This window comes from Temnothorax nylanderi, unplaced genomic scaffold (assembly GCF_030848795.1).
Source record: "Temnothorax nylanderi isolate EJ_2023f unplaced genomic scaffold, tnyl_v1.0 TNYL_tig0313_pilon, whole genome shotgun sequence".
NCBI classification, from domain to species: Eukaryota; Metazoa; Arthropoda; class Insecta; order Hymenoptera; family Formicidae; genus Temnothorax; species Temnothorax nylanderi.
In genome coordinates this window covers 105,900-132,253 of record NW_027249375.1, presented here as the reverse complement: position 1 = coordinate 132,253, position 26,354 = coordinate 105,900, and the positions used below count along the sequence as shown (strand labels likewise).

The following is a 26,354-nucleotide window of genomic DNA, read 5'->3' as shown; positions in this document are numbered from 1 at the left end:
ATCGACGCATTTTTGCACGAAACGAAAGAATCTGGCAGAAAAAAGTGTCGCTCTGCCCCGCAACGCGAGATATTAAACGTTAAAGTTGACAGAAATCAGGTTATGATTCCCGTCATACCGACGAGATGTAGCAACACTGAGGCTGGGGTCCCATGGAGCGGATTACGCGGAAGCGGAACGAACGTATCACCAATCACGGCATCATTCTGATAGAACCCTTTCAAAGATTCCGTCGAAACGGTCCCGTGATTGGTGATACGCTCGTTCCGCTTCCGCGTAATCCGCTCCATGGGACCCCAGCCTGAGGGTGGAGTCCCATGGAGCGGATTAGGGTGCCATTACATGGAGCGCGGAAACGCGGAAACGCGGAAAGAAAGTAACTAGATTCCGCGTTTCCGTCGCTTCTTTCTATCCCATTTGAGCGGAACAGCGGAGCTTCACGGCTATAGGGCACTTATGCATTAGCGCTTGTTCTACCGAATAGTTTATAACAATTAAATCACTTTTCCAATTTCACGGAGAACTGTCCACAATATTCTAAGCGGGATAGAATATATTATAAAAATACATAACCTATCTGAGGTATCTGAGTGCAACAGTACAGAGAAAAAGAACGAACATTTGACGCGCTCGTTCCGCAAGTTTATTTCTCCTTATATTACATGGAGCACAATTTGCGCGGAAAAGCGGAACAATATGGTGATAACTAGACATTTATATTCCTTTATTAAATGTGTGTTGACTTAATTCATTGCAATTTGTATTAGTATGCTTATCTTTTCAGTTTATTTATTGAATACAAGCATTTTAATCAATAAATACCGCTAAACATTCTTATTTTATAATTCCCTATTCCGCTTTTCCGCGCAAATTGTGCTCCATGTAATATAAGGGTGCCGTCCCATGCAGGACGGAATTTCGGAAAACGGAATCTCGGAATCATTCTGATTGGTTAGCCCCATGGGGCTTGTACTGTGCCCCATGGGGCTAACCAATCAGAATGATTCCGAGATTCCGTTTTCCGAAATTCCGTCCTGCATGGGACGGCATCCTAAGGCAATCAAATGAACGGAACGGATCGACGGAAATCTAGTAAATTTTGTCTTCCGCGCTTCCGCGTTTCCGCGTTTCCGCGCTCCATGTAATGGCACCCTAAGGCTGCGTTCGGGGAGCGCTCTATTAGCGCTATTTGCTTATTCTATCCTTGTTCTACACTTGATGAGCGATAAAGATAGAATGATGCAATAGCGCTAATAGCGCGCTCCCCGAACGCAGCCTAAGAGTGTAGATCGTTTACAGACAGCACGAGGCACGAGTGAATAGCATGAAGAAATTAATCCTGCGAGCTTGCCATGTGTTTCTATCGGCAGACTACCAAATTTAAGATTCAGTACTTATAAGTCGCTTTCGATCGCATTGTTCGTCACTTTCGCGCACGTTTATAGTTAACGTGAGAAGCTTATAACCAACAAATCGCTATGGTAAACACGATACTGGCAAGAAACCAAAGCAGTTTACAGTAAATGTAATTTACAGTAAAAAAAAAGAAGTGGAAGAACACGCCAATATTCGTAAAAAAGTATGTTTGTTTATATCTAAACTTCAAACTAATTAAATTAAAAATTTAATTAAAAAATTACATAATGTGCTTGTAGCTTGTTTTTAAATTTTACAATACATATTATGGTGCAGATAATTATCTTCATATTTTTTTAAGTAGGAGATATGTATACATATATTATTTATATGTGTATGAATATGACAACTTTGCAATATATAATGTTGATATTTTTATATGATCTGTCTATCTTGTATAAATGATTTTTTAAAGCTATTATTATATATATTTTGTTTGCTTGCCTTTGTATTTTTCGTACTCTTTCTTTTTTTAATAAAATGGATATGTATTCAAATTTTGGACGGAGAAAGAGAAAAAGTGTAAAATATAAAAAGTGGTATAACCAAACAAATTTCTATTGACATAAGGCCTGTTTATTTTAGCTGAAGCTTTTTGCACAGTTCAACTTTTCTCTTTTTCTTTTCACGTTGGATAGAAAGAGAGAAAAGATGAACTGTACGAGAAGTTCAGCTAAAACGAACAGGCCTAGAGTTGGGATAGTTCCCAGACAACATGCATGTCTCGGGATATAAGACGTCTTAAAGACGTTAATCAGACGTCTTATATCACGATTTGAGACATTATTTTTATTGAGTTAGTTCTTTTGTAAAATTTTTAAATTTTACTCTAACTGGAAGTACGATATAAACTACAGTTATATGAGATTTACAATGCTACAAATGTTCTTTATGTTATTTGATATATTTGTGTGTTCTGTCTATATATGTGTGCTCAAGTTGTAAATTCAGAAAAAACTATAAGCGTAACTGTTATTTTCAGAGTAGTCTTTTGTACGAAGCAGCGCAGTAAATACACACGGATAAGTAACTGCAACTTTTGCAACATATACTGTTGAAAGTTAGAGAATAATCCGATTAACATGAGTAAAACACCAGTTTCCATTCTCCAAGAGATGATGGTGAAACAGGGTATGATACCTGATTATGAATTGATACATGACGGTGGAGGTCGTCATGTGAATACTTTTACATATCGTGTTATGTGCGACGGACTCAGTGCAACTGGTACAGGTCGTTGTAAGAAAGATGCGAAACATGAAGCTGCTAAAGCTATGCTAACAGAGATTGCTGCACATAGAAACTATCCACAGTTGCCAGCTGCTACTACACCAACAATGTCTCCATCAAAGTCACCATTTCATTCCGCTCCACCACCACCAAAGATACCAGCAAATGTACCTTTTGTTAATGCTGTAGGTGAATTGCAGGTAATTATCTTAAATTTATATAATTAATGTTATAATAACGTATTTCTGGGTTTATTTTTTTTTTCACTTTTTTTTTAGGAACTTTGTGCTGATAATCAGTTGCAAGAACCAGAATATATTCTTATCCGGGATATTGGACCACCACATGCCAGAATCTTTACTATTCGATGTAAAGTATCTAGTTTTGAAGAAGATGGAATAGCAACTACAAAAAAGCAAGCAAAACATGATGCTGCAAAAAGAATGGTAGATAGAATAAAATGTGTTGTGAATAATTCAAACGATTTCCATAAAGAGAAAAGTGAAGAAGATTCTTCAAACTCGTCCATTACAACTATTGACACGGAATTAATGAATAAAAATGCGGAAGAACGTTATCGCGCACTCGCCAAAACGGCAAGAAAGATTAATTTAGGTATTAAATTAGCTGAATATCATATTAAATGGAGAGATTCCTTGGAGGAGGATAAGCGCAATAAAATATTAGAACAATTGGAATCTATTTTTCCCAACGAATTTTTTGGCAATGAATTCATTACTAATGAATCCATAACGGAAAAGATATCTGAATTGGCGTCTGTACTGTCAGAGGTCGATGTAACAATTAATACGAAGGATATAATTTCAGAGAGTCATTATTTCATGAAAGCAATAGAGCTTAATACTTGTCCTCTTCTCATGCAGATTGGTATGGGAAGAAATGAGGTGGAAGCTTCCTGGAAAGCATTATCCCAAGTGATAAAATCTCTAAAATTACTTTTATTGTAGAAAACAAAGTTGCTAAAATAAAATCAACAATATACAAATCATATTTTATATAATATTGATAATACTACTAAAAGTTGTTTTCCAATATAATGCATTTTTGAGAAGGTTTTAAAAAGTTTTGAATTGATTCAAGTTGTTTTCATTTTGTACACACTGTATAAAATGTAAAAAGTTCTTTATTTCTAAGTTTATGCTATGCAAAGCTGGACAATAATTTTTATTTTATTATATATATTTTTTAAATATATGGAAAGTAGAAAATATCATTTTTGTTTTTATTAAGTACATTTTCATAGCACTATAATTATAAAATTTAATCATTCAGAAGACTTATTTTTTGTTATCGATTTACATACCGTTAGTGATATAACAAGAAATATCAATAATTAGGGTTAATGTGTCTTTTATTTTGTAGTTATACTCTTTATAAATAAAATTTTGTAGGGATATACGTAATAAGCGTTCCGACATATTGTGATTAATTTTATTAAGCAATCAATATTTTTATATGTTTCATGATTATTTAAAGAATATGATAATTTGTATTAGTCATATAATATAAACGTTTTAAACATTTAATTACATCTCACATCTTTTATTGCTTGATACCTCAAAGCGGGGAAAAAATACAACAAATTTAGGTACCAGACATAATTCGAATATAATTTTAAGTTATTTAAATTACTTTAATTTTATTGTACTTTATCTAATTCTTTATTTAATATCACATAACAAGGCTACACCTCTAAGTGTCCAATGCCGGGGATTGTAATCCGTTTCAAAATCAATAGAACCCACATATTTCGCGTCTGTTCTTTGAGGTTTTCTATATATAGGGCACTCATATAATTTTGGATCTTTACCGGCGGTTGTGTTAATTGCGAAAATATAAATAACCGGCATTTGTTCATAAAGAACTTTCGGCCTACTCTCGACAAGTTTACCGGCTTTTCGATCAAGTGATGCACCTTCCAGAAACAAACCGTGGACGTAAACTCCTTCCTGAGGCTGACTTTTAATGTCCTCTTTATTGTAGCGTGTAATCACGTTTTGCAAAACTACGGAATCTAAAGCCCAACCCTTATGCGCTCTGGTCACTTCCTAAAATTCATGTATTTAATTGAAGTTAGGACAACTTAAGCATTAAAAGACAAAGTTAGTTATTGTAACGAGGTTAAACTGTATTGATTGCAAATTTTATATTTTCTAGAACTCGACATATTATATCTAATATAAAATATTATATACTTTTTATATTTAGCAGTAGGCAAATAAATCTAATTTTGTTAAAAAATATTGTAAGTCTATAAGTGTAAGTCTGAAAGTCTGTAAGTCATTATGTCCCAGATAGCACAATGACAATTAATTCCGTCATAATGCCGTCATAATGACGTTAGAGACGGCATTATGACGGAATTAATACGTCATATGACGTCACTGTGCTATCTGGGGTGTTGTATATAAAACAACAAAAACTACAAATTTGATACAGAATCTGGTACGATACTTTTGATAGAATGCTAGCAGAAATATAGAAAAGTTCATCAACAAAATATGATGATAGATTAACGGCAGAAATCAAGTAGACTTTAACATACACTACACTATATAGCTACACAGTTTAATGTAGATCGGTGTTCAGAAATAAAAAGCAGAGGCTGCGTTCAATTCTGCAAACAATCTTCTGTCTTGTTATATCAATAGGTTTTGCTAACAAAACACGAGCTCAATGTGGACACAGTTGATACTAATTTGCTAGCAATTTCTGACGGATACTGCTAGTAGTTTGCTTACTGGAAAATATAACTACAAAACTTCTGACTTAGAATTTACTGACTTTACTTGTAACTATATTTGTTTTCTCTTGAACTCTTATTAATTATTAAATTAAATATCTATTAGATAACATATTAAATATATGTAGATATCTCTCGTTAATAATATTAATCGATTTATTTATTTCTGTATTAACACAATTCTTTAACGCTTACCTGCCTCATTGCCGTTAAGAATCCTTGTGGATTAAAAAATCCAGTCATCCAAAATACTCTTGGACGGCCATGAATGCACCATTGTCTGAACTGATGATCTCTTTCTAAAAGTTCCGTATACCAGAAACCTAAGGTTGCCGATTCCCAAGATATTTTCAACCACTTGTCCGGTATGCGTGCATCATACATCGCATCTAATGATTTCCGCAAACCTTGACTCATTATTATAGTACCTTCGATAGCTAGCTTCAAATCTGTTAAAGTACTTCGTACTTCCTTGATGACTCGCGAAATTCTACAAAACAAATCGTCGTTAACGAAGATTAAAAAGAGAATTAACTTTTTATTACTGTATTTTATCGGCATCATATTTAAACTCATTTTATGTATAATAGATGAGAAGGAATACTTACCGATCTATTTCTTGTCTTAGAAAAATGTTCATTGGCAACAATGGACCCATTCTTTGAAGTGCTTCTTTCACTTCAAAGGAATTGTACTGCTTGGGTAATTTAGATAGCATATCGTTGGCTAATTTATACACGACGTTCTCTCTAGTTTCACCTCCCTGTGCACCACCCTCTTTTGGCTGTACATTAAGAATTGTATCGAGTATTCCTTTCGCTGTATTGATTTGATAGGTAATGTCGGCGTTAGGATGTAGCCCGAAGACTTCCGGTGTGTCGGTAGCAGGTAAACTATCGATGTAATCCAGATATCCCTGAAGATTTCTCGTCTGGGGCACTCTATATCCCCGATAAAATTCAAAGCCGGGTCGTAACAATACGTCACAAAACCAGACATGCGTGAAAGTAGTTAATAAACGTTTGTCAAAATCATCCGTAACTCTACCGCCATATTGAACCTAAGTGTAAACATATTATAAATAAATGTAAAAAATATGAATGAAATATAAAAAGTATGTCACTTTACTTATTTAATGAAAATGAAAAAAATAGATTGAAACCTCTCCAAGCATATAACAGATTGTCGGCCAAGAAACACCCTTTTTAGGATCCATATCATCCAAGTGATTCTGTATGAATTGAACCGATGCTGCAAAATCTGCTTGATTAAATTCGTAAGGTATATTCCAACCGAGCGGTCCAAATTTTCTTCTCTCTTGTACTACAGTGTGTAAAAATGCAACAGCATATAACAAAGGTGGCCACTGCGATTGAGTACTGTAATCCAATGCGTCCTGAGTTACCGCTTGATACGTTCTTTTTAAACTAGCTCTTATGCCTTGAGGTGGTTCATTCGTGAATTTGATTGCTATCTGAAATATATCACTTCCTGTATTTGCTATATTTCTTCAAATTTGTTTCGCAAATTTGTTCTCTTTCCATTTTTAATACGACAATCGATGTTTACGTGGGTTAAGAATTAAATACGTTAAGAATTATGAAATATAAATTTAACCTGTAGTAAACCGATGGGAAATTGAGGGTGTACTTCAGTTGTCATCCATAATCTGAACACTTCATGAACAGTTTCTGTTTCAACAAGAGCATCCATTATTTCCGTACAGAAAGGCAAAGATAAATGAATATTTTGTAACAGCACCCAGCCGCCTGTACTCATAGCTTCGCTAATCATTCTTCGAGCATGAAGCTCTTGGCCTTGCCCCATAGATACTGAATTTAATGCTATAATATTTAAAATATTGTTACGATATACATTTCATTATTGTGAAAAAAATTAAGTTTCCTTTAACTGTGTTAAGAAAATAACTAAAATGCTGACTTACGAATCGTTTTTTGTTTAGCTAGCACTGTAATTTGAGGACTTGGATCAGATCCTATAGATAATAAGCATATCAGTGGCGTTCTAGTTTCAGACTCCAACCACGTTGCTTCTAAATCTAATATTTTGGCCTCCCCGTATTCTTTACCCAACGATTCAGTGATATACTTTCTCGCCTGGGACAAAGTTCTGTCGGGACTCCACGATCTGATGAGCAATAATTTCCGGAATACATCAAGACTTTTTTGATAGCCGCAAGGCAAATCTTCCTCCTCCGGCTTCTCTTTTTCGTACCATACTCTCCATTCCTTCTCACTGAATTCAATTTTTGTCAGTATATCCGAGAACACTTTCAGTTTACTTATCTCGACTAAATTTAGCCACGTTATATCGAGTATCCATTTGAACGGTTTTGGTGTTACTGCATTAAGATCCAAGGATGCCCCACCTTTTATGAAGGCATTGAATTCTGCATGGGAAATGGCGTTTCTATGACAATCTATCTTCATACCTAGCATCAATGTAAATAAAGATTTATGCCTTTCGTAGAGACTTCTCAGAGTAAACGCCCAAACTTCATACGTGAGATGGCGTAGGATAATGTTTATTCGCTCCGAAGTTATAGGACTCTTCGTAGATTTCGTAATTGAATTATCAAAGATTGTCAAGAATTGTCTCAATGAATTTTGATACATTACATTGACATTGCTCATTTCGACTATCAAGAAATACAAAATGGATCCTCTTGACGCAACCGCGCGGAACTCTTCGCGCGCCAAGGTGATTTTTTTCTCAGTAAGAGCGGACACTTGCAGTTTTTCGTTCACCGATTCGGCCGTAGTTTTAGTTTCTCGAAGAACAGTTATCAACGCCTCGTCGTCCACCAAAGAACCTTCCGAAGATGTAAGTCTGTGTAATAGCGTACTTTCAAGTTCCTTCATGGAACGTTGATTGGTCATGACTGATTCGAATAGAGCGACTCTTTCCGCTTCTAAATCGGCCTTCTCCATAAGTATTACTCGACCTAACAACTGATCTTCTAAACCCAGCATTGTCACGGTAAAGTCAATAATCGATGTCTTCGCGGATATTTCTGGGCTGTATGCTGGATTTGGTAGTTTGGTGGTGATATATAACATAAATCCTGGCATTACATCGCATTCTTTATCCCCAACGATGACCTTCTCAATAGATCCTGATTTAATGAAGTTCTTCTCAAGTACATTATCGAGTACTGGATCGAGTTCTTCTGCAACGTCTTCGATCAGCAGTGGTCTACCCAACGAAAGACTGTCTTCAAGATGAGTTCGGAAATACTTATGATTTAGTGAAGTAATCTGCAACTCGTTTGTGCTCTCCTTATTCTTGATCCACATCTTTCCTTGATTCTGAGGATCCACAAGAAGCGGATAAGATGAAGATTTCGTGACAATAAGTGCATTTTGGACGGACAATTCGTCGTTCGGCAATCCTTGAAGAGTCCATTCCGACGTTGTTGCTGTGTCGACGAGCATATTCGTTATATTCAAATTCTTAGTGAAAGGTATAGATTTGGTGGTCAGTATATTCATCCATGCAGTCACCAAGCTGGCACGATACTGTTGATTATAAGGTCCACAATACGACAAAAATCCAGTTGCCAACAAAACATCTCCGACCAATCGTCCCAGTTGAATTTTAAATTCTCCACTTTGCTCGGTCCAACGAATCTTTTCGCCACCTAATCCATTTATCAAAGCAGTCGCAGCTGTCATTTTTCTCAGGCACACGTTTGCCGCTTCCGTCAACCTTTGCTTCTCCGCTACCGCGGTATCGTATTGCTCTTTGACTGTCTGCAAAGCCATTTCTCTCTCGGACAATTCCCGCTCAGCGCTTGCCAGATCCTCCATTGCGAGCTTCAATCGTGCTTCTTGTAATGCTAAGTTAGCTTTTAAAGGAAGAACTTCTTTGTTGACAGAATGGAAGAATGCCATAGCCTTGGTCCACGATAACAAACCAGCAACGTCGCCGCATACACGCCTGGCTGTTTCCATATTATAATCTTCCATTTTGAAGTACGGTTGCAGTAGCTCAACCATCTCGTTATTGATTATGTCTTTTGGATAATTTTGCAGTTGTAATAAAAACGTCGTACTGGCCATGAGTTTCAAGGATTCTGCCCACGAAGGTTTAGGGCATGGCGCAGCCGTGTCAGGTACAACGGATCCGATTTTACGTTGGAACAAGATCAGTACGCAATCCATAATTCTCATTATGAGATGAGGTGGTCTACCTAGCTTTCTCACTGTTGCTATGTGAGCAGGTTTGATGGTGTTCAGAGCAGCTTCCGCCTCTTCTAACGCTGGTTTCGCTGCTTCTAGCTTTTGTTCGGCCAGCGCTTTTTCATCAGCTATATAAGCTACCAATTGCTCCGCTTTTTCCTTCACTCTTTGCACTTGATTCTTAAAAGCTTCAGCTTGCATAGCTCTCTCTGTTACTTCTAAAAGCACCGACTCGGCTTTCTCAGAAGCTTGGACTAGCTCCTGTTCCATTACGGCTAAATTTCTCTTTAGGATCTCAACTGATATTGATGCTTCTTCGAGTTTCGCTAAACCTGTATCCATTCTTTTAGCTCCTTCACCTAGTTCATGTTGCTTAGATCGATAGATGTTTTTGTATCCACCAATGAAATTTAAATAAGACTTCGGAGTCACGTGAGTGGCGCGTCGAAATCTTTGGAAATATTCGACCGACGTTTCCGAAACGATGTCTTGTATAGATCCTAATGCATTCACTAGTTCAGCTTTTACGTCGCTAGTGCAAGCGATTTCAAAATCATGAAGAAAATGATGGGCAACCAAAACCAGAGCATCTTTAGGCCAAGGTTGGAACCAGTCTATAGTGCAACCTGAAATGAGTGCCGGGAAACGCTGGGCGCGATTCCGGAATTTTTCACCTACGGGAGAGAAGCAGAAAACGACATGTAAATTTTGACAAGTTCTTTGCAAAAAGAAATCCATCACCAGTTCATTATTAAGGGTTCTTTTAGGATTTTCCCGTCTCAAAATAGGTGTTAACTCTGAGATAATTTCCGCTTGCTCGTCACGAGTAAATAAGTTGCTGATAACTCCAGAACTCAGGATATTGTTTAGATATTCGAGGAAGCCCTCCTCTTTGATGTCGAGATCGGTGAAGATAAACGTTGTGCCTTTGCCTTGAGCGCCGCAAGTGCGATATAGAAATCTTAGGTCTTCCAAGAAATTGGCTACGTTGTAAGACCTAGTCAAGGTGATTTGAAATGTTTTGTATCCAGCAATAAAAGAGGATAACTTTGTAAGACTTTGTTTGCCAGAACCGCCGACACCTACTAGCATCACATTGCCTTTCGGATGTCTAATGACTCGAGATATTTTCACCAGGTGCAGCATAGCGTCAGGGAAAAATACTAAATCCATTCCAGCACCTCTCTGCATTTCGTTGAACTGCGCCAGAAACATGTCTAATCTCTCTCTTAACACTTGAGGATCGTAAACAGGTTCGTATACTTTGGGAAGTTCTACGTCTGCGTCTTCACCTTCTTCACCGGTTGGTTCTGGAGCATCTCTGTCATTAAAAACAATCTTGTTAATATTACGGAACATTTTTTAAATTACAATATGGGTGTTGATAATTTCATTGATCATAGTTACCATTACTACGTACCTCATGAAATCGACGAATGTAGGATCTTGGTCCAGCATGTTTACGTATTTTTCTCCTAAAATATCAGCTACGGTGCTAATTAGTCCTTCATCAAACCAATCTTTGTCGCTTTGTATCGTTAGCCTGTCGCTGAACACTCGTGTACACTCGTGCTTCCAGAGCAGCATCAGTACGCTTTCTTTGTCGATGACTGTCGACAACGTACCGACCATACCTTGCCAGATTCTCGAGAGATCTCGGAGGCTAAATACATAATGAAACTTTGCAGGCGTTGGTAACAGCTTTGCCCGTGTTCTTTCCCACAGTATTCTAGTCAAAGGAATCATTTTCTTAACGAGCTGACGGACTTCTTGTGAGAATCCTCTTTTAATGTTGTAATGGCCTTCACCTAAAACGCTAAAGATTCGATCGATTGACGCGTTGTCAGGTAAGGTACAATTAAAAATACAAAATTGTCTCTTGAGTCTCGAGGGAATATCGTTTCTCCCGCCTCCGGGCTGGCACATGGCTGCTAGGAAAGTTACATCCACAATGGCGGTGAAGTCACCGGGTTTCTCCAAGGAGTAAAATCCCTTCATGTCCATAGTCTGTCGGACTATCTCGTTGGTTACCTGATCACCCCATTCATTAATTTGCGGCAAATTTACGTCATCGATAAAGATTGACATCTTTTTACCGCCTGGCGGTCCGAATGTACTTCCTAAACGCTTTTCCACGTAACTCTCAATGGTTTTTTGGAATTGATACGGACTGGTCGCAGAGCTAAAGTTGAAAGAGCGACTCAAAGTTGTATCTGGATTTGATTTTTTCATATATGATTTCATCATGACAGTTTTCGCAGATCCTTGCTCGCCTATTAGCAATACAGCTTTATCCTGACGGCCAATCAAATCGATTAAATGTTGAATCCTTACATTGTCCGGTATAGGCACCAAAACATTACTGTAGTCAGGCGTCGAGTATTCAGGATAGACATAATTGGTTACCATACTTGTCCACGTATCCCATATGCCTTTATCGGTGACGAAGAAATCAAATACTGTAGCGTCCAAATACCTGTCGGAAGTTGGAAGGTCCAAGGTATCGAAGTTTTCTCGAAGATACTTGTCGTACTTTTGTCTGTCGGCAGTCTCTAGCAATGCTCCTATGCCCCACACTAACGCGAACACGTAGAGACGTGTTAGATATTCCGCCGTTATGGGAATGGGTTTGTCTTTTTCCATATCTTCGTCTTCGGTTTCTTCCAATGATATTTCGGGAGGTATCAGACCTTCCAGCAGGCAAAGCATTTGCCTTACTATATTACATTGTAAGACATCGATAGCGAGTACCAACGTTTGAGTGCTCCATGAATATATCTAATAAATGAAAAATTTAATTATATTTTATATATGTATTTCAATATCGTATTTTTATGTTAAAATTAATAATATGGTATTTTTTACCTTATTAATTTCAAATATTTATTTTAATGTATGCTTATAATTAAAAATAAAAATTGATCTAATCTTCCTCATATTTACAATTTCTGTTTAATACTAGTGAAATGCGATATTGTTTTTTATTAGTTAAGGAAAGAATTAATTTTATAATATATAACATTAAATTAAAATAAAAATATGTAATATTGAAATTAAATTCTTAGAAGATATAGAATTGTTTGCTATCAATAATTTACCTGTGCGAAAGAATCTGTAAACAATTGCTCGAGAACTTCTTGCTGCAATGACGATCGTGATTTCACCCAAGCGGTAACAACTGGATTCCAGTCTAATCCTGAGGAGCTCATGTATACCATTCCGTTTCGCGAAACAGTCGCAGGACTTGCATTATCAATATTGTGCGGCTCGAAAATAATTTTACACGTTGGCGCCATTGACAATCTATCGCCATTAGCCAGAGTCAAAGTTTTATTATCATCCAATACAGAATTTAAATTTTCTATCCAAATGCTGTCAACGGGACCATCGAGCACTAGCCATACGTGTTCGCCCTTCTTTAATTTCAACGTTTTACGCCATAAAGCTGAGAAAATTCCATCTGTCCAATCATTTGTGGCTACATCTAACCGGCCGAACATTTGAGCGGCTGTTATACTTTTAGGATTCATTCTCATTTCCCTGTCAAATTAAATTACGCTACTTGAATATATATATTCATAAATTCGGTAAAAATTATCATTGCATCTCATAAAAATTGCTTATTAATTGATTGACAAGAAAAGTTGCAATAAATCCAAACCTATGTGAATCGCCACATTGCGTCAACGCTTTCATCAAAATATGTATACAAGTAGTTTTGCCAGCGCCGGTCGGACCTAGCGTCATGATGCCATGCCTCACTCTTTGCGTCTCATATAGCTGTATTAATTTAAGCACCCACGGCGAATGATAAACCAATCCAGCCTGCTCCACTTGTTCATTAATAGCTGCTTCCAATTCAGGATACGATGTTTTCTCTAGGACTTGGTTGGGAAACAGATCAGCTACGAGAGATATAAAGAGTGGTTCGTCCTCATCTACAGAAAAGTACGTCACATGTTTCAGCATATCTGTGTAGGTAACCAGTTTGTGCGTTTTTCAAAATTGATTATTAATTAGCATAAGAACCAATGAGTTTCGACAGATTCATGTCTCTTAGAACGCGCATGACGATCGTGCTTTCCGTGTCCTTGGAATTGACTCTCTTGGCCGCTCCTAAGGTCCTTAATACGGACAATATATTTCGCAGGCCGAAATCGTAGTGAACCTAAGACCAATACATTATAAAATATCACGACAAATTTTAATCATTCTTCTTTTTAATGTCTCTCTCTCTCTCTCTCTCTCTCTCTCTCTCTCTCTCTCTCTCTCTCTCTCTCTCTCTCTCTCTCTCTCTCTCTCTCTCTCTCTCTCTCTCTCTCTCTCTCTCTCTCTCCTTCCTTCTCCCTCTCCCTCTCTCTCTCCCTCTCCCTCTCTCTCTCTCTCTCTCTCTCTCTCTCTCTAATGTACATAATATTGTTACCTGTTTGGTCAACTGCTCTTCACACAATTTATAAAGAGTATAAAATTTACGAGCAAGCGTAATGTTCTCTAGAAATCCACAACTAGCTAATTTTACACGTATGATAATCTGACGATCAGGCACCATCATAGCTACTGTGCGAAACTGTATCTTTAAGTTCTCTGGCAATTCTTTTCGTCCCGCATACCCAGGATTCTACAATTAGCATTGGAATCTTTTTATACGTGTTAATTGTTTTATTAATTGTAAGTAATTTGTGACGTTATTATAAAAAAATAGATAAGAAAGTCATCCAAGTATTAAAGAATGATGTGCCATAAGAATTATGCGCCATGTCTTTTATATATGCATTTAATTTTGGCAATTTTTCTTTAAAAAATTTAGAAAACACCTGTATATGGATATAACTTCTTTAATTTAGAAAAGTTTGTTGCATGATAATATTACCATAGTAATGAATATTCCAAGCTCTGGGCACATATCGACTTGATCCCCATCCGTGAAGACAAACTGCTTCTTCTTTTCCTTTTTTGCTGCAAGCACTACGGCGACTTGCTGCGCGGCAACGGATAGAACTGGCAATTCGATTCTATTGAATTCATCGAAACAACCCCACGAGCCGCTTTGTGCCAATCCTTTGTAGATGCGGCCTAATCCTCGATAATCCATTTGATCGGAGCAATTGAAGACTACGACGTACTTTGCTAAGGTCTTCCCCATGTCTTTTACAGTTTCGGTTTTTCCGGTTCCTGCCGGACCGCAAGGAGACCCTCCCATTGACATTGATAGAGCTTGCGCTAATGTTATGTAACATCTAAAACACAAAAACTAAAATAACGCATACGATGTCGTATGATAAAATAATATTATTTACGATTGCATTTACCTATCGGTTAATGGCGTAATAACCAGTCGCTCAGTACATCCCAAGTATTCATTTTGGTAAGTAAAATGAACATCCGTGATGCATATAGAAGTCTTGTCTAGATCTTCTTTAAAATAAAACCTGCACTGTTTCAACCATTCAAAGTCATTCACGGATCGTACATTCAGACGACACTAAATAAATGGAATATGTGATTATTAATTTTTGCATTCTAGCCTGTTGCATTCTAGTCAGCGATTATTCATGTTTTTGACGTTGTATCTGTACAGTAAAAATTTGATTTAGCGACATACCAAAATGTCGAAGATATCACGTTGATGCACATGTATAGTAATCAATGTTTCGAACTTAATCCGTTCTATTTTAGTAAGATCTCTCGTAGTTTGATCGATTAAAGTATTTAAAAGATCAAGGAATTTATTGTTCGTTTCGATCATAATTTTTTTATCGGCGCGAGCTTGAGCCAAGGCCAATTCGCCATCTCGCGTCCAAATCATTTGAATGCCCAACAAACCTATTTGAGCAGGCATTTTGTCGAGAAAAGTCAAAAAATTGAAATTTGCGTCATTGATCGTGGTGTAGCATTGTCGGATGATAGAATGCAAAGAGAGTTGCGATGTTTGTAATAATTGCATCAACCACGTTTCCACGGAACCCTCTGCTCTTACTGCTCTCTCCAGCTTCATAGAAAATTGTAAACAAATTTAGTTTCATATTTCTAAAACTTATATTTACATTAAACAAATATATTACACAAATTTGAGAAAAATTAAAAATTACTGTACTATAATGCCAAATTAAAAATATAAAAAATTTTCCACTTAGCGAATATTATTTGCTAAATATGTTGCTTTTAAAATAAATTTCAATAATCTTCTTAGATTTAGAGTATAATATACTTTTAAAGTTTTTATATTTAGGAATTTGAACATTTATATATGCAATATATGAAAACGGCTAGAAGAAATAATAACGTTACAAGGATTGTATAATTATTATTTTGATTAAATACATATATTCACCTGTATAGTTTCACCTTCTGATGAAACAATGGCTGTCATTTTATTGTATTCGATATCATGAAATTTCACGTAGCGTGTGTTATCGAAAATAGAGAGTAAGTGATTTTGTATGGTATGAGAGTCGGACGCTTGGCCAAGTATCTCCAAAAGTGCGGGATCAGAAACAAAGAAGAACCTCGGAAACATCATGCGCTTCTTCTCCAAATATCTACAACATTAAAAAGAATAATCTTTATATTTATAATAGATATATTAATAAAAGATATTTTCAATTTATACATTAAAATTTGCTGTCATTAAACTAAAAGTTGCAATCAAAAGATCTCTTTTAAATTTACTAAGAAGGAAAGACGATTATATGTGCATCACTATATATTCGCGGTATACCTACTTACCCACTCAGAGATTTTTGACATAGCTCCAATTGCTCCTGCAAGTGTGGCAGAAGCTGTTTCAACAAGTCATCGCCTACGCAACAAGGTACAACTCCTGGCGTTTCGTGAGCACGTTGCATGATCTTCTGCCAACTTTTGTCGATCTTGCTGAATCTTTTAGCCTCCTTTGGCAGTTGTTTCGCAATATCGCCGCCCACAAACACCGCCTCGAGATAGACCCACATGTTTTGCACGAGCAACCATCTCTCGAGGATCTCGTTCGTGTTAGATAAATCAGTAAGCCACTGTTGTATTTGCTTTCTGAAAGGCGCATTGTAGCGATTTGACATGAGTGAGCCGAGAACCATCAAGCTGTCTTCCAATTGACTGATAGTTTCCGCCGTTGTATCTCCTCTGAGCAACAATTCTCCCCTGTTGTTAAACGTCATGAAAGTCAACTCATGAGATGACCATTCGTTTACCACTGTCCTTAATTTAGCTTCGATATCTTTCTCCTTCATAGCCGATATACAAATGTCTTCGATGTCCTCTTTGTTTTTCAGAAGCGGTGCTTCAAGGATGTTTTTAAGACAGAAACCCTCGCTCTCAAGATCGAACGAATATCCCGTGACTTCTACGATTCTCTGCCAGTGGCGCGGTTTCATTGCTTTGTTCGCCATCAGCTCGAGAAGGGGACACATATCGTTAAAGTCGTCGATTGTCTTCTTAAGTGCAAAGAACGCCGGCCATTCCTTCAACCCTTTTGGCAATTTGCGACAGCGATTTTGAAACTCCATTAGCTCATTGTTTATTTCTTCGATATTAACCTAAATCATTATAACAATCAGCGTTTTTATATATTGATAAAGAAGGTTACAAAGATTTTTTAAAACTTTGTCATTAATAAGTTAATAATGGATTAATAAATTTAAATTGATAAATAATATTATTTAACTTATACATTAAAAGAAAAATCTGCAGAATGTGTATATTAAAAAGGTTCCATGTATATGAAAAACAGCGATAACACGATTTCTTACCTCGCCCCATGGAATATCATAATAGCTGCTGACTCTGTCGATGACGTCGTTGTAAAGTTTATACAACTTTTGCAATAAATTCAACTCCTTTCTGATTTGCGACAGCTCTGGGTAATCTGTGATAGGCAAACCGAAAAGCTCCTCGCCGCTTTGGTAGGTCTGTAACTTGCGCCACATTCCGTCAAATCTATTCTGAAACAGTATTTGCCTGTCCGAAGCGTCACGGGGACTCAAGCCTGGCTGCATCGGTCCGGATGATCTGTATTCTTCGCAGTACATTTCGTTATCGGCACGGAATTTCTCGAGATTATTCCTTAGATCGTTCTCGAATTGCGGTTGCAAATTCAGTAGCAACACGTGATTCTCTTGCGCTCGTGCCAACAGATTCTGCCAGGTGTCTCGCAAATTATCAACCTGCTCCAAGCATTCCTGGTCCACAGGCACCTCGTATCTCGTGACTATGTTGAAAGCCTCTTCGATAGGATCAATCTTGAGCTCCATGTCGACCTCCTGCTCGCGAATTTTCTTCAGAGTGTCCATAATGAGACGTACGTCATCCAGATCGCGAATTTGATGGTCTAATTTACGATCCATTTCGTTTATTAGCGCATAAACATATTCCATTTCGCGACGATACTTCTTTTTCATTGCTTGACCAATTTTATGTGTGCAACCTGCAGGAATTGTTAAATGAAATAATCCATTGTTGACGGGCATTGAAAGTAGAAAACAGACAACTCTATTATTGCCTGAAACTTTTGAGGAAATTTTCGTAATTTTTGTACGACTTGACTTAATTGTTTTAAATTTAAAAAAATGTATATATTTATTATCTTTATACTCTGTATTTCTTACTTCTTGAATTATTTCTGAAGTACTTATTTTAAAATTTGAACACAACACTTTTTTAAACGTATTATTTATATACATAATTTAAAACATATAAATACATAATCGTAAATTCAAATAGTATTCAAAATAAGTAAGAAATTTAAAAGCCAATAAACGAGCAATACGAGAGATGTCAAATTTAAAACCATGTTTAATATCTCATAAATACACAAGGACATGAATTGATCGAGGAAGATTCTGTGGAGATCGAAACGTCTCTACGTATTTATGAGATATTAAACTGGTTTTAAATTTGACATTTCTCGTATTGCTCGTTTATTAGTCTTTGAATTTCTGACTTGTTTTGAAACATATACCAGGTTGATTCTTTTTGTAATTCAAATAGTATTATATTGGTGGTACCTTTGATTTCCGTATAGACACCATACTTCAGTTTTTCCGTTGATACAGCGATCGATGTACCGAATATGAGCATATCTGGCTCGGTTGCCAATCGATCTTCGAGTTCGCTGTGTTTGCGGAGAGTAGTTTCAAATTCTGACAAAGAGATTTGTAGTAATTCTCGCATACTGCGCTCGTTCTTCCACAGAAACTTATAAGGCTTCCAACGATCGAGAAATTCTGTCAAATCCTGTAAATCCAACGTAATAATCGATTCTGTCGATAAATGAATATCATCTAGCTGATATTACTTACTTGCCGCAATTCCATTGTGCAAGTGCTCAACATGCTGAGAAGTTTGATGATTTCCTTATTGTCCATAACCATCGTGTAGAAGTTTCTCTCTTGAACTGGAAATACGGGTCTCTCTTCAGAAAGAATTTTGTAAAGTCTTCGTCTTCTGGTTTTCAAGTCTTCTGGTTCTTCCTGCTTCTGCTTCGTGACATTACTCTGCGCCCGCAACACGACATCGGCCAGATTTCGTTTGGATGGATAAGGGAGATTTTTCCACATGCTCTAATAATGATCGTAAAGTAACGTAAAAACCACATAATGTGTATTGAACATGTTCGCCAAGTTTAAAAATGTCAATGTAGTCCTTTTACCTTGCTACCTCTGGAATTCCATTGCGCCACTCCTTTTGCGACACCCGTGATAATTTTTCCAACTGATATCAATGCCTCTTGAACGTCATCCAGGCTTGGCTTGACTGTTACTGCCGGAATCATCAGGGTTGCGTGTAATAAAAACACTGGATTCGGAGTTGCTTCTATAAATACAATTAATTTTAAATACAATTGCGAAGAGATTTATCTCTAAGTATAATAAATAATTTAAAAAAAAGACGCTAAAGACACTAAGATTTCTTCGAATCTTTTGTAATAATTTATATTATTTTATATGCGTATGTTCTATTGAAAATTTGAATATTAATTATTTTAATCTTTGATTAATTATTTTAGTCTAAAAATATAGACAAGCATAAATCTTTTGTTAAATAAGAGAATAATGTTTTAACGCGAAAAAACTGTCAAATTAATTTTACAATTTTCGAATATTTTACAAAATTTTGGTTTAAATTGTACGATCTAATTTACTTTAAATACAACATAAAAAATGTATTTAAAGAAATTGTTAATTTAATTAATATTGATATTTATATTAAGTAAAAACTTTTTCTGTCATTGATAAGAATAACTTAAATCTTTGTCTTGTTTGTTAGCATAAAGATTTTGAAAAGTTCTATTTAAAGAATTACCTGAATCAAGTTCCCGAATAAATCGTTTTCTAATCGCATCTAGAGATAGTTTGGTGATCTTTATTAACACGTCCACGACTTTCCTAGAATAATATCGTCTCATCTCGGATACCGCGTTTCGAACCATATCTTGCATGCTTTTGGGTAAAGTACCGGGTGTCGTTAGTAATTGATGAGGGTCATCGAAACAATTCCATACCACAGACCAATCTTGCTGACCTGTTTGTTCTGTTGCCTTCTCTCCTTCTGACCCTTAATTTTTAATAAGATAAGGATTATATTTTATTGCATTTTAAAAATTTTCTACAAGCTGTAGATGTTTTTATTATTTTTATAATAAATGTTACAGTTAAATTGTCTTTAAGCATTGTTAGCAGGATATTATGATACTTATCAAATAATATATGTATATATAAACGAATATTACAACAAGTGAAGGTACACACTTTTTATTTATTACGTATTATTGTAATATATGCATTTATATATATATAGATGTCAAAAGAAAATAAATAATCCAATTTTCTGCACAAAAGCTCATATTTTAATTGCAAGGTTTTAAAGATTGATATGCGTTACCTTCAGTAGTAAGAAAATCAAATTGGTTGAAATTGGTACTTTTGAAACTATCTGTAGCTTTTCTGACAAGCTGTAATACTTCCTCCACCGCTTCCTCGACCATTGTGCTTTTACGATGCAAATCTACCGCTGCCATCCGACATATTTCCTCGTTCTTTTCTACAAATTCCTCTATTGTCCACGGTTGATCGGACTCGGGCAGAGCATGTAAAGTTACTTTCTGCATACTCATCAATACTTGCAAAATTCTAGTACCACATATCATTAAATTAACTTGCATAATTCCGTAAGCTTCTAAATGTTTTTCATATAATCACGAAATAATTATTCAGCAATTAATGTACTAATATTAAGATTATCATTGCTAAAAAATTTGTTTTTAGAACAAGACTAGTTAATTTTATTTTAGTAAAACTTTAGATTAAGGGCGACCTCACCGATTTCAATTACCTTGATATATGTTGTCAAGGACACAATTCTGAGTAACTTTTTCTTATAACTTAATTGTCGCTCGTTGTTTATTAAAAAGTTATTAACAAAAAAAGTTTGAAAAATATAGCAGGGCGGGAGAGGGACTCACGCGTAGAAAGTTATAAACCCATGTAGCACCTCGTTTCGCGTGGAAAGTGTATGCGTGGAGGCAGTAGGTTCCGCCCCTTTGCGGGGGGCTCCACTACCATTAAACTAGACACATTGTGTGGGATGGACCTCGCTTCGCCTTGCAAAGTATATGCGTGAGTCCCTCTCCCGCCCTCTGCTATATTTTTCAAACTTTTTTTGTTAATAACTTTTTAATAAGCAACGAGCGACGATTAAGTTATAAGAAAAAGTTACTCATTGTCAGAATTATGTCCTTGACAACATATATCAAGGTCATTGAAATCGGTGAGGTCGCCCTTAATCTAAAGTTTTACCTTTATTTTTAACAGTTAATATTTTACGCACCTATTATCATATACATCGTGAACTCTTGTGATAAGGATATCGAAAGTTTTGATCTGCTCTTTCGTATTCTGACAAAAATCCTTCCAATCTGGCTTGGTCCATGTCAAGTTCGTTAAACCGGGTTCTAATAAAGATGCAACGCAAACTAAATGCGGTAACAATAATGGGCGCACTTCCAATTTTACACGCTTTGCGGTACAAACGAATTCTTCGATCATAAGCTGGAGAGAATCCGTGACCAGAGTAAAATAATCTCTTTTTGCTAATATTGTTAGCGCAACAATTGGAATTTCCAAATTTATTTTTGCTAAACAATCGGCTTCACGAAATAAAAGAACGACTCGGTTTTCCAGGTTGACTTTCACTTTCGCCGATTTCTCGTCGACAATAAGCAGCGGTCTGTTATGTAAAGTTATCTTCTTTATAATTACTATTATTTAATATATAAATATATGTGATGTATATGTTACGGGCAAAGTCCGCATGGTGTGCAGTGTCGGGATTGCCTGGACAATGTCAGCATTGCACAACGCGACTGGGCAAAGTAGTTTATTAGCGGACATTGCCCGGTTTGATGTGGGCAAAGTTAACACTGCCCATCCAGCGATGGCAATGTCAGCAACTATTATCACATTGCAAACTTTGCTCGGTTCCAAGTGAGCAATGTCGACAATGCTAAATCTCCGTGGACTAAGCTGCGCTAAGTGGACATGTCAGGCTCAAAGACCGAAAACGCTCACTGAGCGAAAAAACCGACCTCAACGCGTTGTGACATATTCAAAAAGGTCACAGCGCGAAATTCGTATCGTGACACTTTCAAAAACGCTTACAACGCGTTTTGGCAATGTGAAAATGCCACAACGCGTTGTGGACGCTTATTGATGCAGCCATGACGCAATGTGGATGTTTTTGATTACATGCGTGAACTTTCCACGCGTGAAAACCCATGTGGCAACTCGTCTCACGTGGAAAGTGTATGCGTGGAGGCAGTAGGTTCCGCCCTCCTACAAGGGGCCCACTACCGTTAAACTAGATGTTAAACTAGAGTACATAGTGTGCCTTGCAAAGTACATGCGTGAACTTTCCACGCGTGTAAAGTTGTAAATCCATGCTGGAAACTCGTCTCGCGTGGAAACTAAGCCTCTCCCCTGCCTACATAAGGCTAACTGTTAATTTTTGACATTGCCCACTTGGAACCGAGCTAAGTCCGCAATGTGATAATAGTTGCTGACATTGCTATCGCTGGATGGGCAGTGTTAACTTTGCCTACATCAAACCGGGCAATGTCCGCTAATAAACTACTTTGCCCAGTCGCGTTGTGCAATGCTGACACTGTACACCATGCGGACTTTGCCCGTAACATATATACGTTTTAAGAGTTAATCTTAAGAAAGCAAGATTAATTCTTGACTATATTGAACTGACCGTTTTAAACAATCCTCGATGATCCAGGAATTTTGATGCGTCCAAATCTCAGCAATATCGGTTTGATATTGTTTCAAAATAGCAATTGCGTGATTATATCTTTTCACCAAGTCGGCAGTCAATGATAATGTCTTTAACACAGGATGATTTGACACGGATGCCGTCAATTCATCCAGATGTACTCTAATAAAATTTCAATGCTGCTCTTTAGAGAATTGTTTTTAAAACTATATCTCATAATTTTTAATACTTTCTTAATTTGTAGATAATTATACAAATAACTATATTGCTTACTTTAGAGAATTTGCCCAAGTCAATCGTCCAGCTATAGGTGGCATATGTCTCGGCAACGGAGGATCGTCTCTTTGCCGTTTGAATAGTTTTAAAATTCGATCAATCTCTCTATCGCAATATTTCACGACAACGTTATATTTTTCCTCCAATTTTGTAAGCGGTATTTTTTCGCTGACCTTATAATATTAAAAATATTTAGAAAAAGAATATTTGTATATACTGAGAAAAATAATTAATTTTAAAATATACTACGCAAATTAAAAATTTGAATATATTTATCACCTTTTCGAATCGCGTTAAAAATCGTATACCCTGTGGTGTTTCCCATACATCAGCGTAATTTTTTTCAATAATCTCTCCGACATTTTCTTTCAAGGTATTTGTCTTTGCCATAAAGTCGTCATAATCGATATCGAAGTCTGTGTTTCTTGGATCGAGATAATCGTAAGATTTGCTAGTCGCAATCTTCTTAGCTTCTTCGAAGGTTTTCATGGCTTCATCTAATGCTATAAAATTTGACAGATAGTAATTTATTTAATATACAATCAAAATAAGTATCTTTTAATCAACATTTTTGCATTGTTTTGATCAAAATTAAAACAAAATTAATTGTAATAAAATATATGGTTTTTATTAAGATGGTGAATTATTTAGATAGTTTTATTTAAATTTGAATAACATAAGAAATTTAAAATTAATTATTGCATAATAGAAAATTTATTTAATTTTCTAATGTTTTTATTGTTATGGTAGTTTAGAGATTTAAAATGTTTAACATATATATGTATTCTACATAATAAAATTTAAATATTGAAGTTATTATACGTTATACCTTCTCCGAGAAGCAATCCTTCCATTCGTCTTTCAAAGAGAGTTTGATAATCTTGTATGAGATCAAACATGGTGAGAATCTTGCGGATTCTAGCACAGAAAGCATCAAATCGCCCAAAAACGTGAGTTTCCGAGAAGGAAAATTCTTGTTCCGTAACTGCTGGTGAACATCGAACTAGTCTGTACGTTTCTCTATAAGCTCTTGAACAAAAATTAGTTTTGGTTATTTATTACTTATGTCTCTTTAATTAGAAATTGATATTAGAATATTCTCAACTGGACTTTTTCTAATTCTTTAAACGTCTTTAAGAACATAATTTAATGATTGAAGTTATAACAGAATCAAATTTATTTACTCTTGTAAGATTATTTAAAATGTATAAAATATGATCAGTACTTGTTTAGACGTAAACAGTGTTTCAATCTCGACCGAACGGCTACTCGATCTTGGCCCCAAATAATTTCTCGACCTCTTTTCGTGACGTAATCTCGACAGGCAACAATCATTTGATTCGTAATTTTAATCATTAGCGAACTCGTCCTTTCTGAAGTATTATAATATCTCGAGACACTATATATCAATCGGACAGTCTGTAATAGTGATACGAGCGAATCCCGCATTTTCACCTGCAGAAATCAAAATTTAATTGCATGCAAAATCATGTAAGGTTCAAGGATTATATATGTATCACGTTTTTATCTTACAAGACAGATTAATAACTTACAGGATCATCGAGATAAAGACAATGACAACATTTTTCTAATGCTTGGATGAACTTCGCGTTATCTTTTGCTTCATTATAACAGTAAGTCACTTCATCTTCTGCGTCGACCCAATCTTTAATTAACTTTGAACGCGCGACTTGCAGACATAGAAGTGACATAGTGATTTCATGATCCTGTTATGTTTTGTTTAAAAAAAGATTTTATATTTATAAAGAAATCTCTAATAGATTCTCATAACATGATTTATGCAGAATTAAAATAATTAATATGTATTTATGCCTTTTAAAATAACTAAGAAATGCTGTATTGTGTAATTTAATCGCAAAATTAAAGATTTATATATATATTTATTATATTATTATATTATTATATTATTATATTATTATATATATATATATATATATATATATATATATATAAGAACGGTAGAAAGCACAGAACCTGTAAACGGTTGACTAGTTGACTAAATTGTGCACCCCGCCGTTTCCAATACTCGAGTTCTTGCTGCGGTCCAGAGATATCATTCTCTCTTTTAACTTGTTTACTTTCCGCCATAAAATCCTTGAGCTTTTTTATCCAGAGTTTCACCCTTTCCTCAATTCGTTCCACAGCATTCTCTTTCGCTATAAAAGCTTTCGCTTCTTCAAAATTGTGCACTTCCATCATCATTGGCTCGCCGTCGCTGAATATACCACCATCGAGCGCTACCTTTTCGCAAACTTTATAAATATTACGTAAATTTAAACAAATGGTCATAATCAGCTTTAAAAAGTAATTACTGTCTTTATAATATTTTTAATCATAATTATTTGTTTGTATAAGTTTTTAACAATTGTAAATGTTATTTTGGTGTGAGTATAAAAATAAAATTTCTAATTTAATATGAATTTGTAAAAGTACCTTTAAGAGCGCTGCAAAAAGATCTTAAGCCTGGTAACAGGAGACTTTTAATCATCGAACAATCGTCTTCACCTTCCGCACCAGGATGCGCTAACGCATCCATGAACACCTGCTCCACAATTCGCTGAACAGAAGTTATTATTCCTATCTTCATCGTATCTATTACACCCGTGTAAAGGTCTTTTTGAAATCCTTCTTCTGGTAATTGTTTAGACACACTGATTCTATATAGATGTATATTTTAAATAAAAAGGAATTCAGTTTTTATGTATTATTCCAACATTACATTGTTAAATTACCTGAACATATAAATACAGATGCCTGTGCAAGGCACTTGCCAGCCATCGGTTAGAAAAAGCTTCTTCTTCGGAGGCTCCTTTGACTCCTTTTGTTCCTTCACCTTTGATGCTGTCGCATTCGGGGCTGATCTAGAAGTTACAGTCTTCGGCTGCACCTTTAATGAAATTCTCGCGATTATCTCTGCCTTTACTTGCCTAACGATTGTCGAAATTTTATACCGTATCAGTCGGAGGTTCTGGCTCTTCAACCTCTTGATAGTACCAGACGAGAGTAGATCTCATGTGCGGTACAAACAACTGATTGATTTCGTCCAACATGTCATCTTCGAAAACATGATCCATGACTTCGTGACGCGATAACTGCGTCGCGTCCATCAAGAGTTGAAAAGCGAATTCCAAACGGGGGTCCATCTCTCCCCGTCTGGCTTTTCTCTCGCATTCTTCCCG

The 26,354-nt window shown here is 36.1% G+C and overlaps 3 protein-coding genes across 6 annotated transcripts; 1 reads left to right on the top strand and 2 right to left on the bottom strand.

The window, feature by feature from the left end:
- The first annotated feature begins 1,235 nt into the window (after positions 1-1,235).
- On the top strand, positions 1,236-5,573 carry LOC139781051 (RISC-loading complex subunit TARBP2). 4 transcript variants are annotated; one of them, XM_071719863.1, is made up of 3 exons: positions 1,236-1,481; positions 2,399-2,846; positions 2,925-5,573. In XM_071719863.1, exons 2-3 carry the CDS (start codon positions 2,499-2,501, stop codon positions 3,612-3,614), a joined length of 1,038 nt encoding a protein of 345 aa, XP_071575964.1. In that variant the 5' UTR covers positions 1,236-1,481; positions 2,399-2,498; the 3' UTR covers positions 3,615-5,573. The 4 variants fall into 4 exon arrangements, with proteins under 4 accessions (XP_071575964.1, XP_071575963.1, XP_071575962.1 ...); XM_071719862.1 differs by having other exon boundaries at positions 1,236-1,525; XM_071719861.1 differs by having other exon boundaries at positions 1,236-1,579; positions 2,404-2,846.
- On the bottom strand, positions 4,329-25,422 carry Dhc1 (Dynein heavy chain 1). The gene is made up of 30 exons (XM_071719858.1): positions 25,150-25,422; positions 24,708-24,881; positions 24,380-24,609; positions 23,984-24,183; positions 23,434-23,657; positions 23,152-23,327; positions 22,858-23,040; positions 21,433-21,831; positions 20,488-20,735; positions 19,909-20,160; positions 19,256-19,419; positions 18,906-19,166; positions 18,612-18,840; positions 17,358-18,031; positions 16,339-17,144; positions 15,944-16,151; positions 15,215-15,601; positions 14,922-15,094; positions 14,483-14,849; positions 14,036-14,230; positions 13,642-13,780; positions 13,274-13,550; positions 12,711-13,152; positions 11,033-12,390; positions 7,356-10,933; positions 7,028-7,254; positions 6,573-6,884; positions 6,019-6,470; positions 5,606-5,900; positions 4,329-4,715 (listed from the first exon to the last, which is right to left on the bottom strand). Exons 1-30 carry the CDS (start codon positions 25,375-25,377, stop codon positions 4,329-4,331), a joined length of 13,245 nt encoding a protein of 4,414 aa, XP_071575959.1. The 5' UTR covers positions 25,378-25,422.
- Positions 25,423-25,585: 163 nt separating this feature from the next.
- LOC139781047 (dynein axonemal heavy chain 5-like) lies at positions 25,586-26,354 on the bottom strand. Its single transcript, XM_071719857.1, has 3 exons — positions 26,127-26,354; positions 25,908-26,062; positions 25,586-25,832 (listed from the first exon to the last, which is right to left on the bottom strand). Exons 1-3 carry the CDS (start codon positions 26,316-26,318, stop codon positions 25,586-25,588), a joined length of 594 nt encoding a protein of 197 aa, XP_071575958.1. The 5' UTR covers positions 26,319-26,354.

Excerpts from the sequence above, each read along its gene's own strand:
- Dhc1 (XM_071719858.1), bottom strand. The coding sequence starts at position 25,377 with ATGATGATGGAAGTGCACAATTTTGAAGAAGCGAAAGCTTTTATAGCG. Across the intron at positions 12,391-12,710 it reads TTACAGATTCTTTCGCACAG|ATATATTCATGGAGCACTCA; the intron begins GTAAATTATTGA and ends TTCATTTATTAG. Across the intron at positions 5,901-6,018 it reads CTAAGACAAGAAATAGATCG|AATTTCGCGAGTCATCAAGG; the intron begins GTAAGTATTCCT and ends TTTGTTTTGTAG.
- LOC139781051 (XM_071719863.1), top strand. The coding sequence starts at position 2,499 with ATGAGTAAAACACCAGTTTCCATTCTCCAAGAGATGATGGTGAAACAG. Across the intron at positions 2,847-2,924 it reads ATGCTGTAGGTGAATTGCAG|GAACTTTGTGCTGATAATCA; the intron begins GTAATTATCTTA and ends CTTTTTTTTTAG.
- LOC139781047 (XM_071719857.1), bottom strand. The coding sequence starts at position 26,318 with ATGGACCCCCGTTTGGAATTCGCTTTTCAACTCTTGATGGACGCGACG. Across the intron at positions 26,063-26,126 it reads CAGAACCTCCGACTGATACG|GTGCAGCCGAAGACTGTAAC; the intron begins GTATAAAATTTC and ends ATTTCATTAAAG. Across the intron at positions 25,833-25,907 it reads ATCTGTATTTATATGTTCAG|AATCAGTGTGTCTAAACAAT; the intron begins GTAATTTAACAA and ends ACATCTATATAG.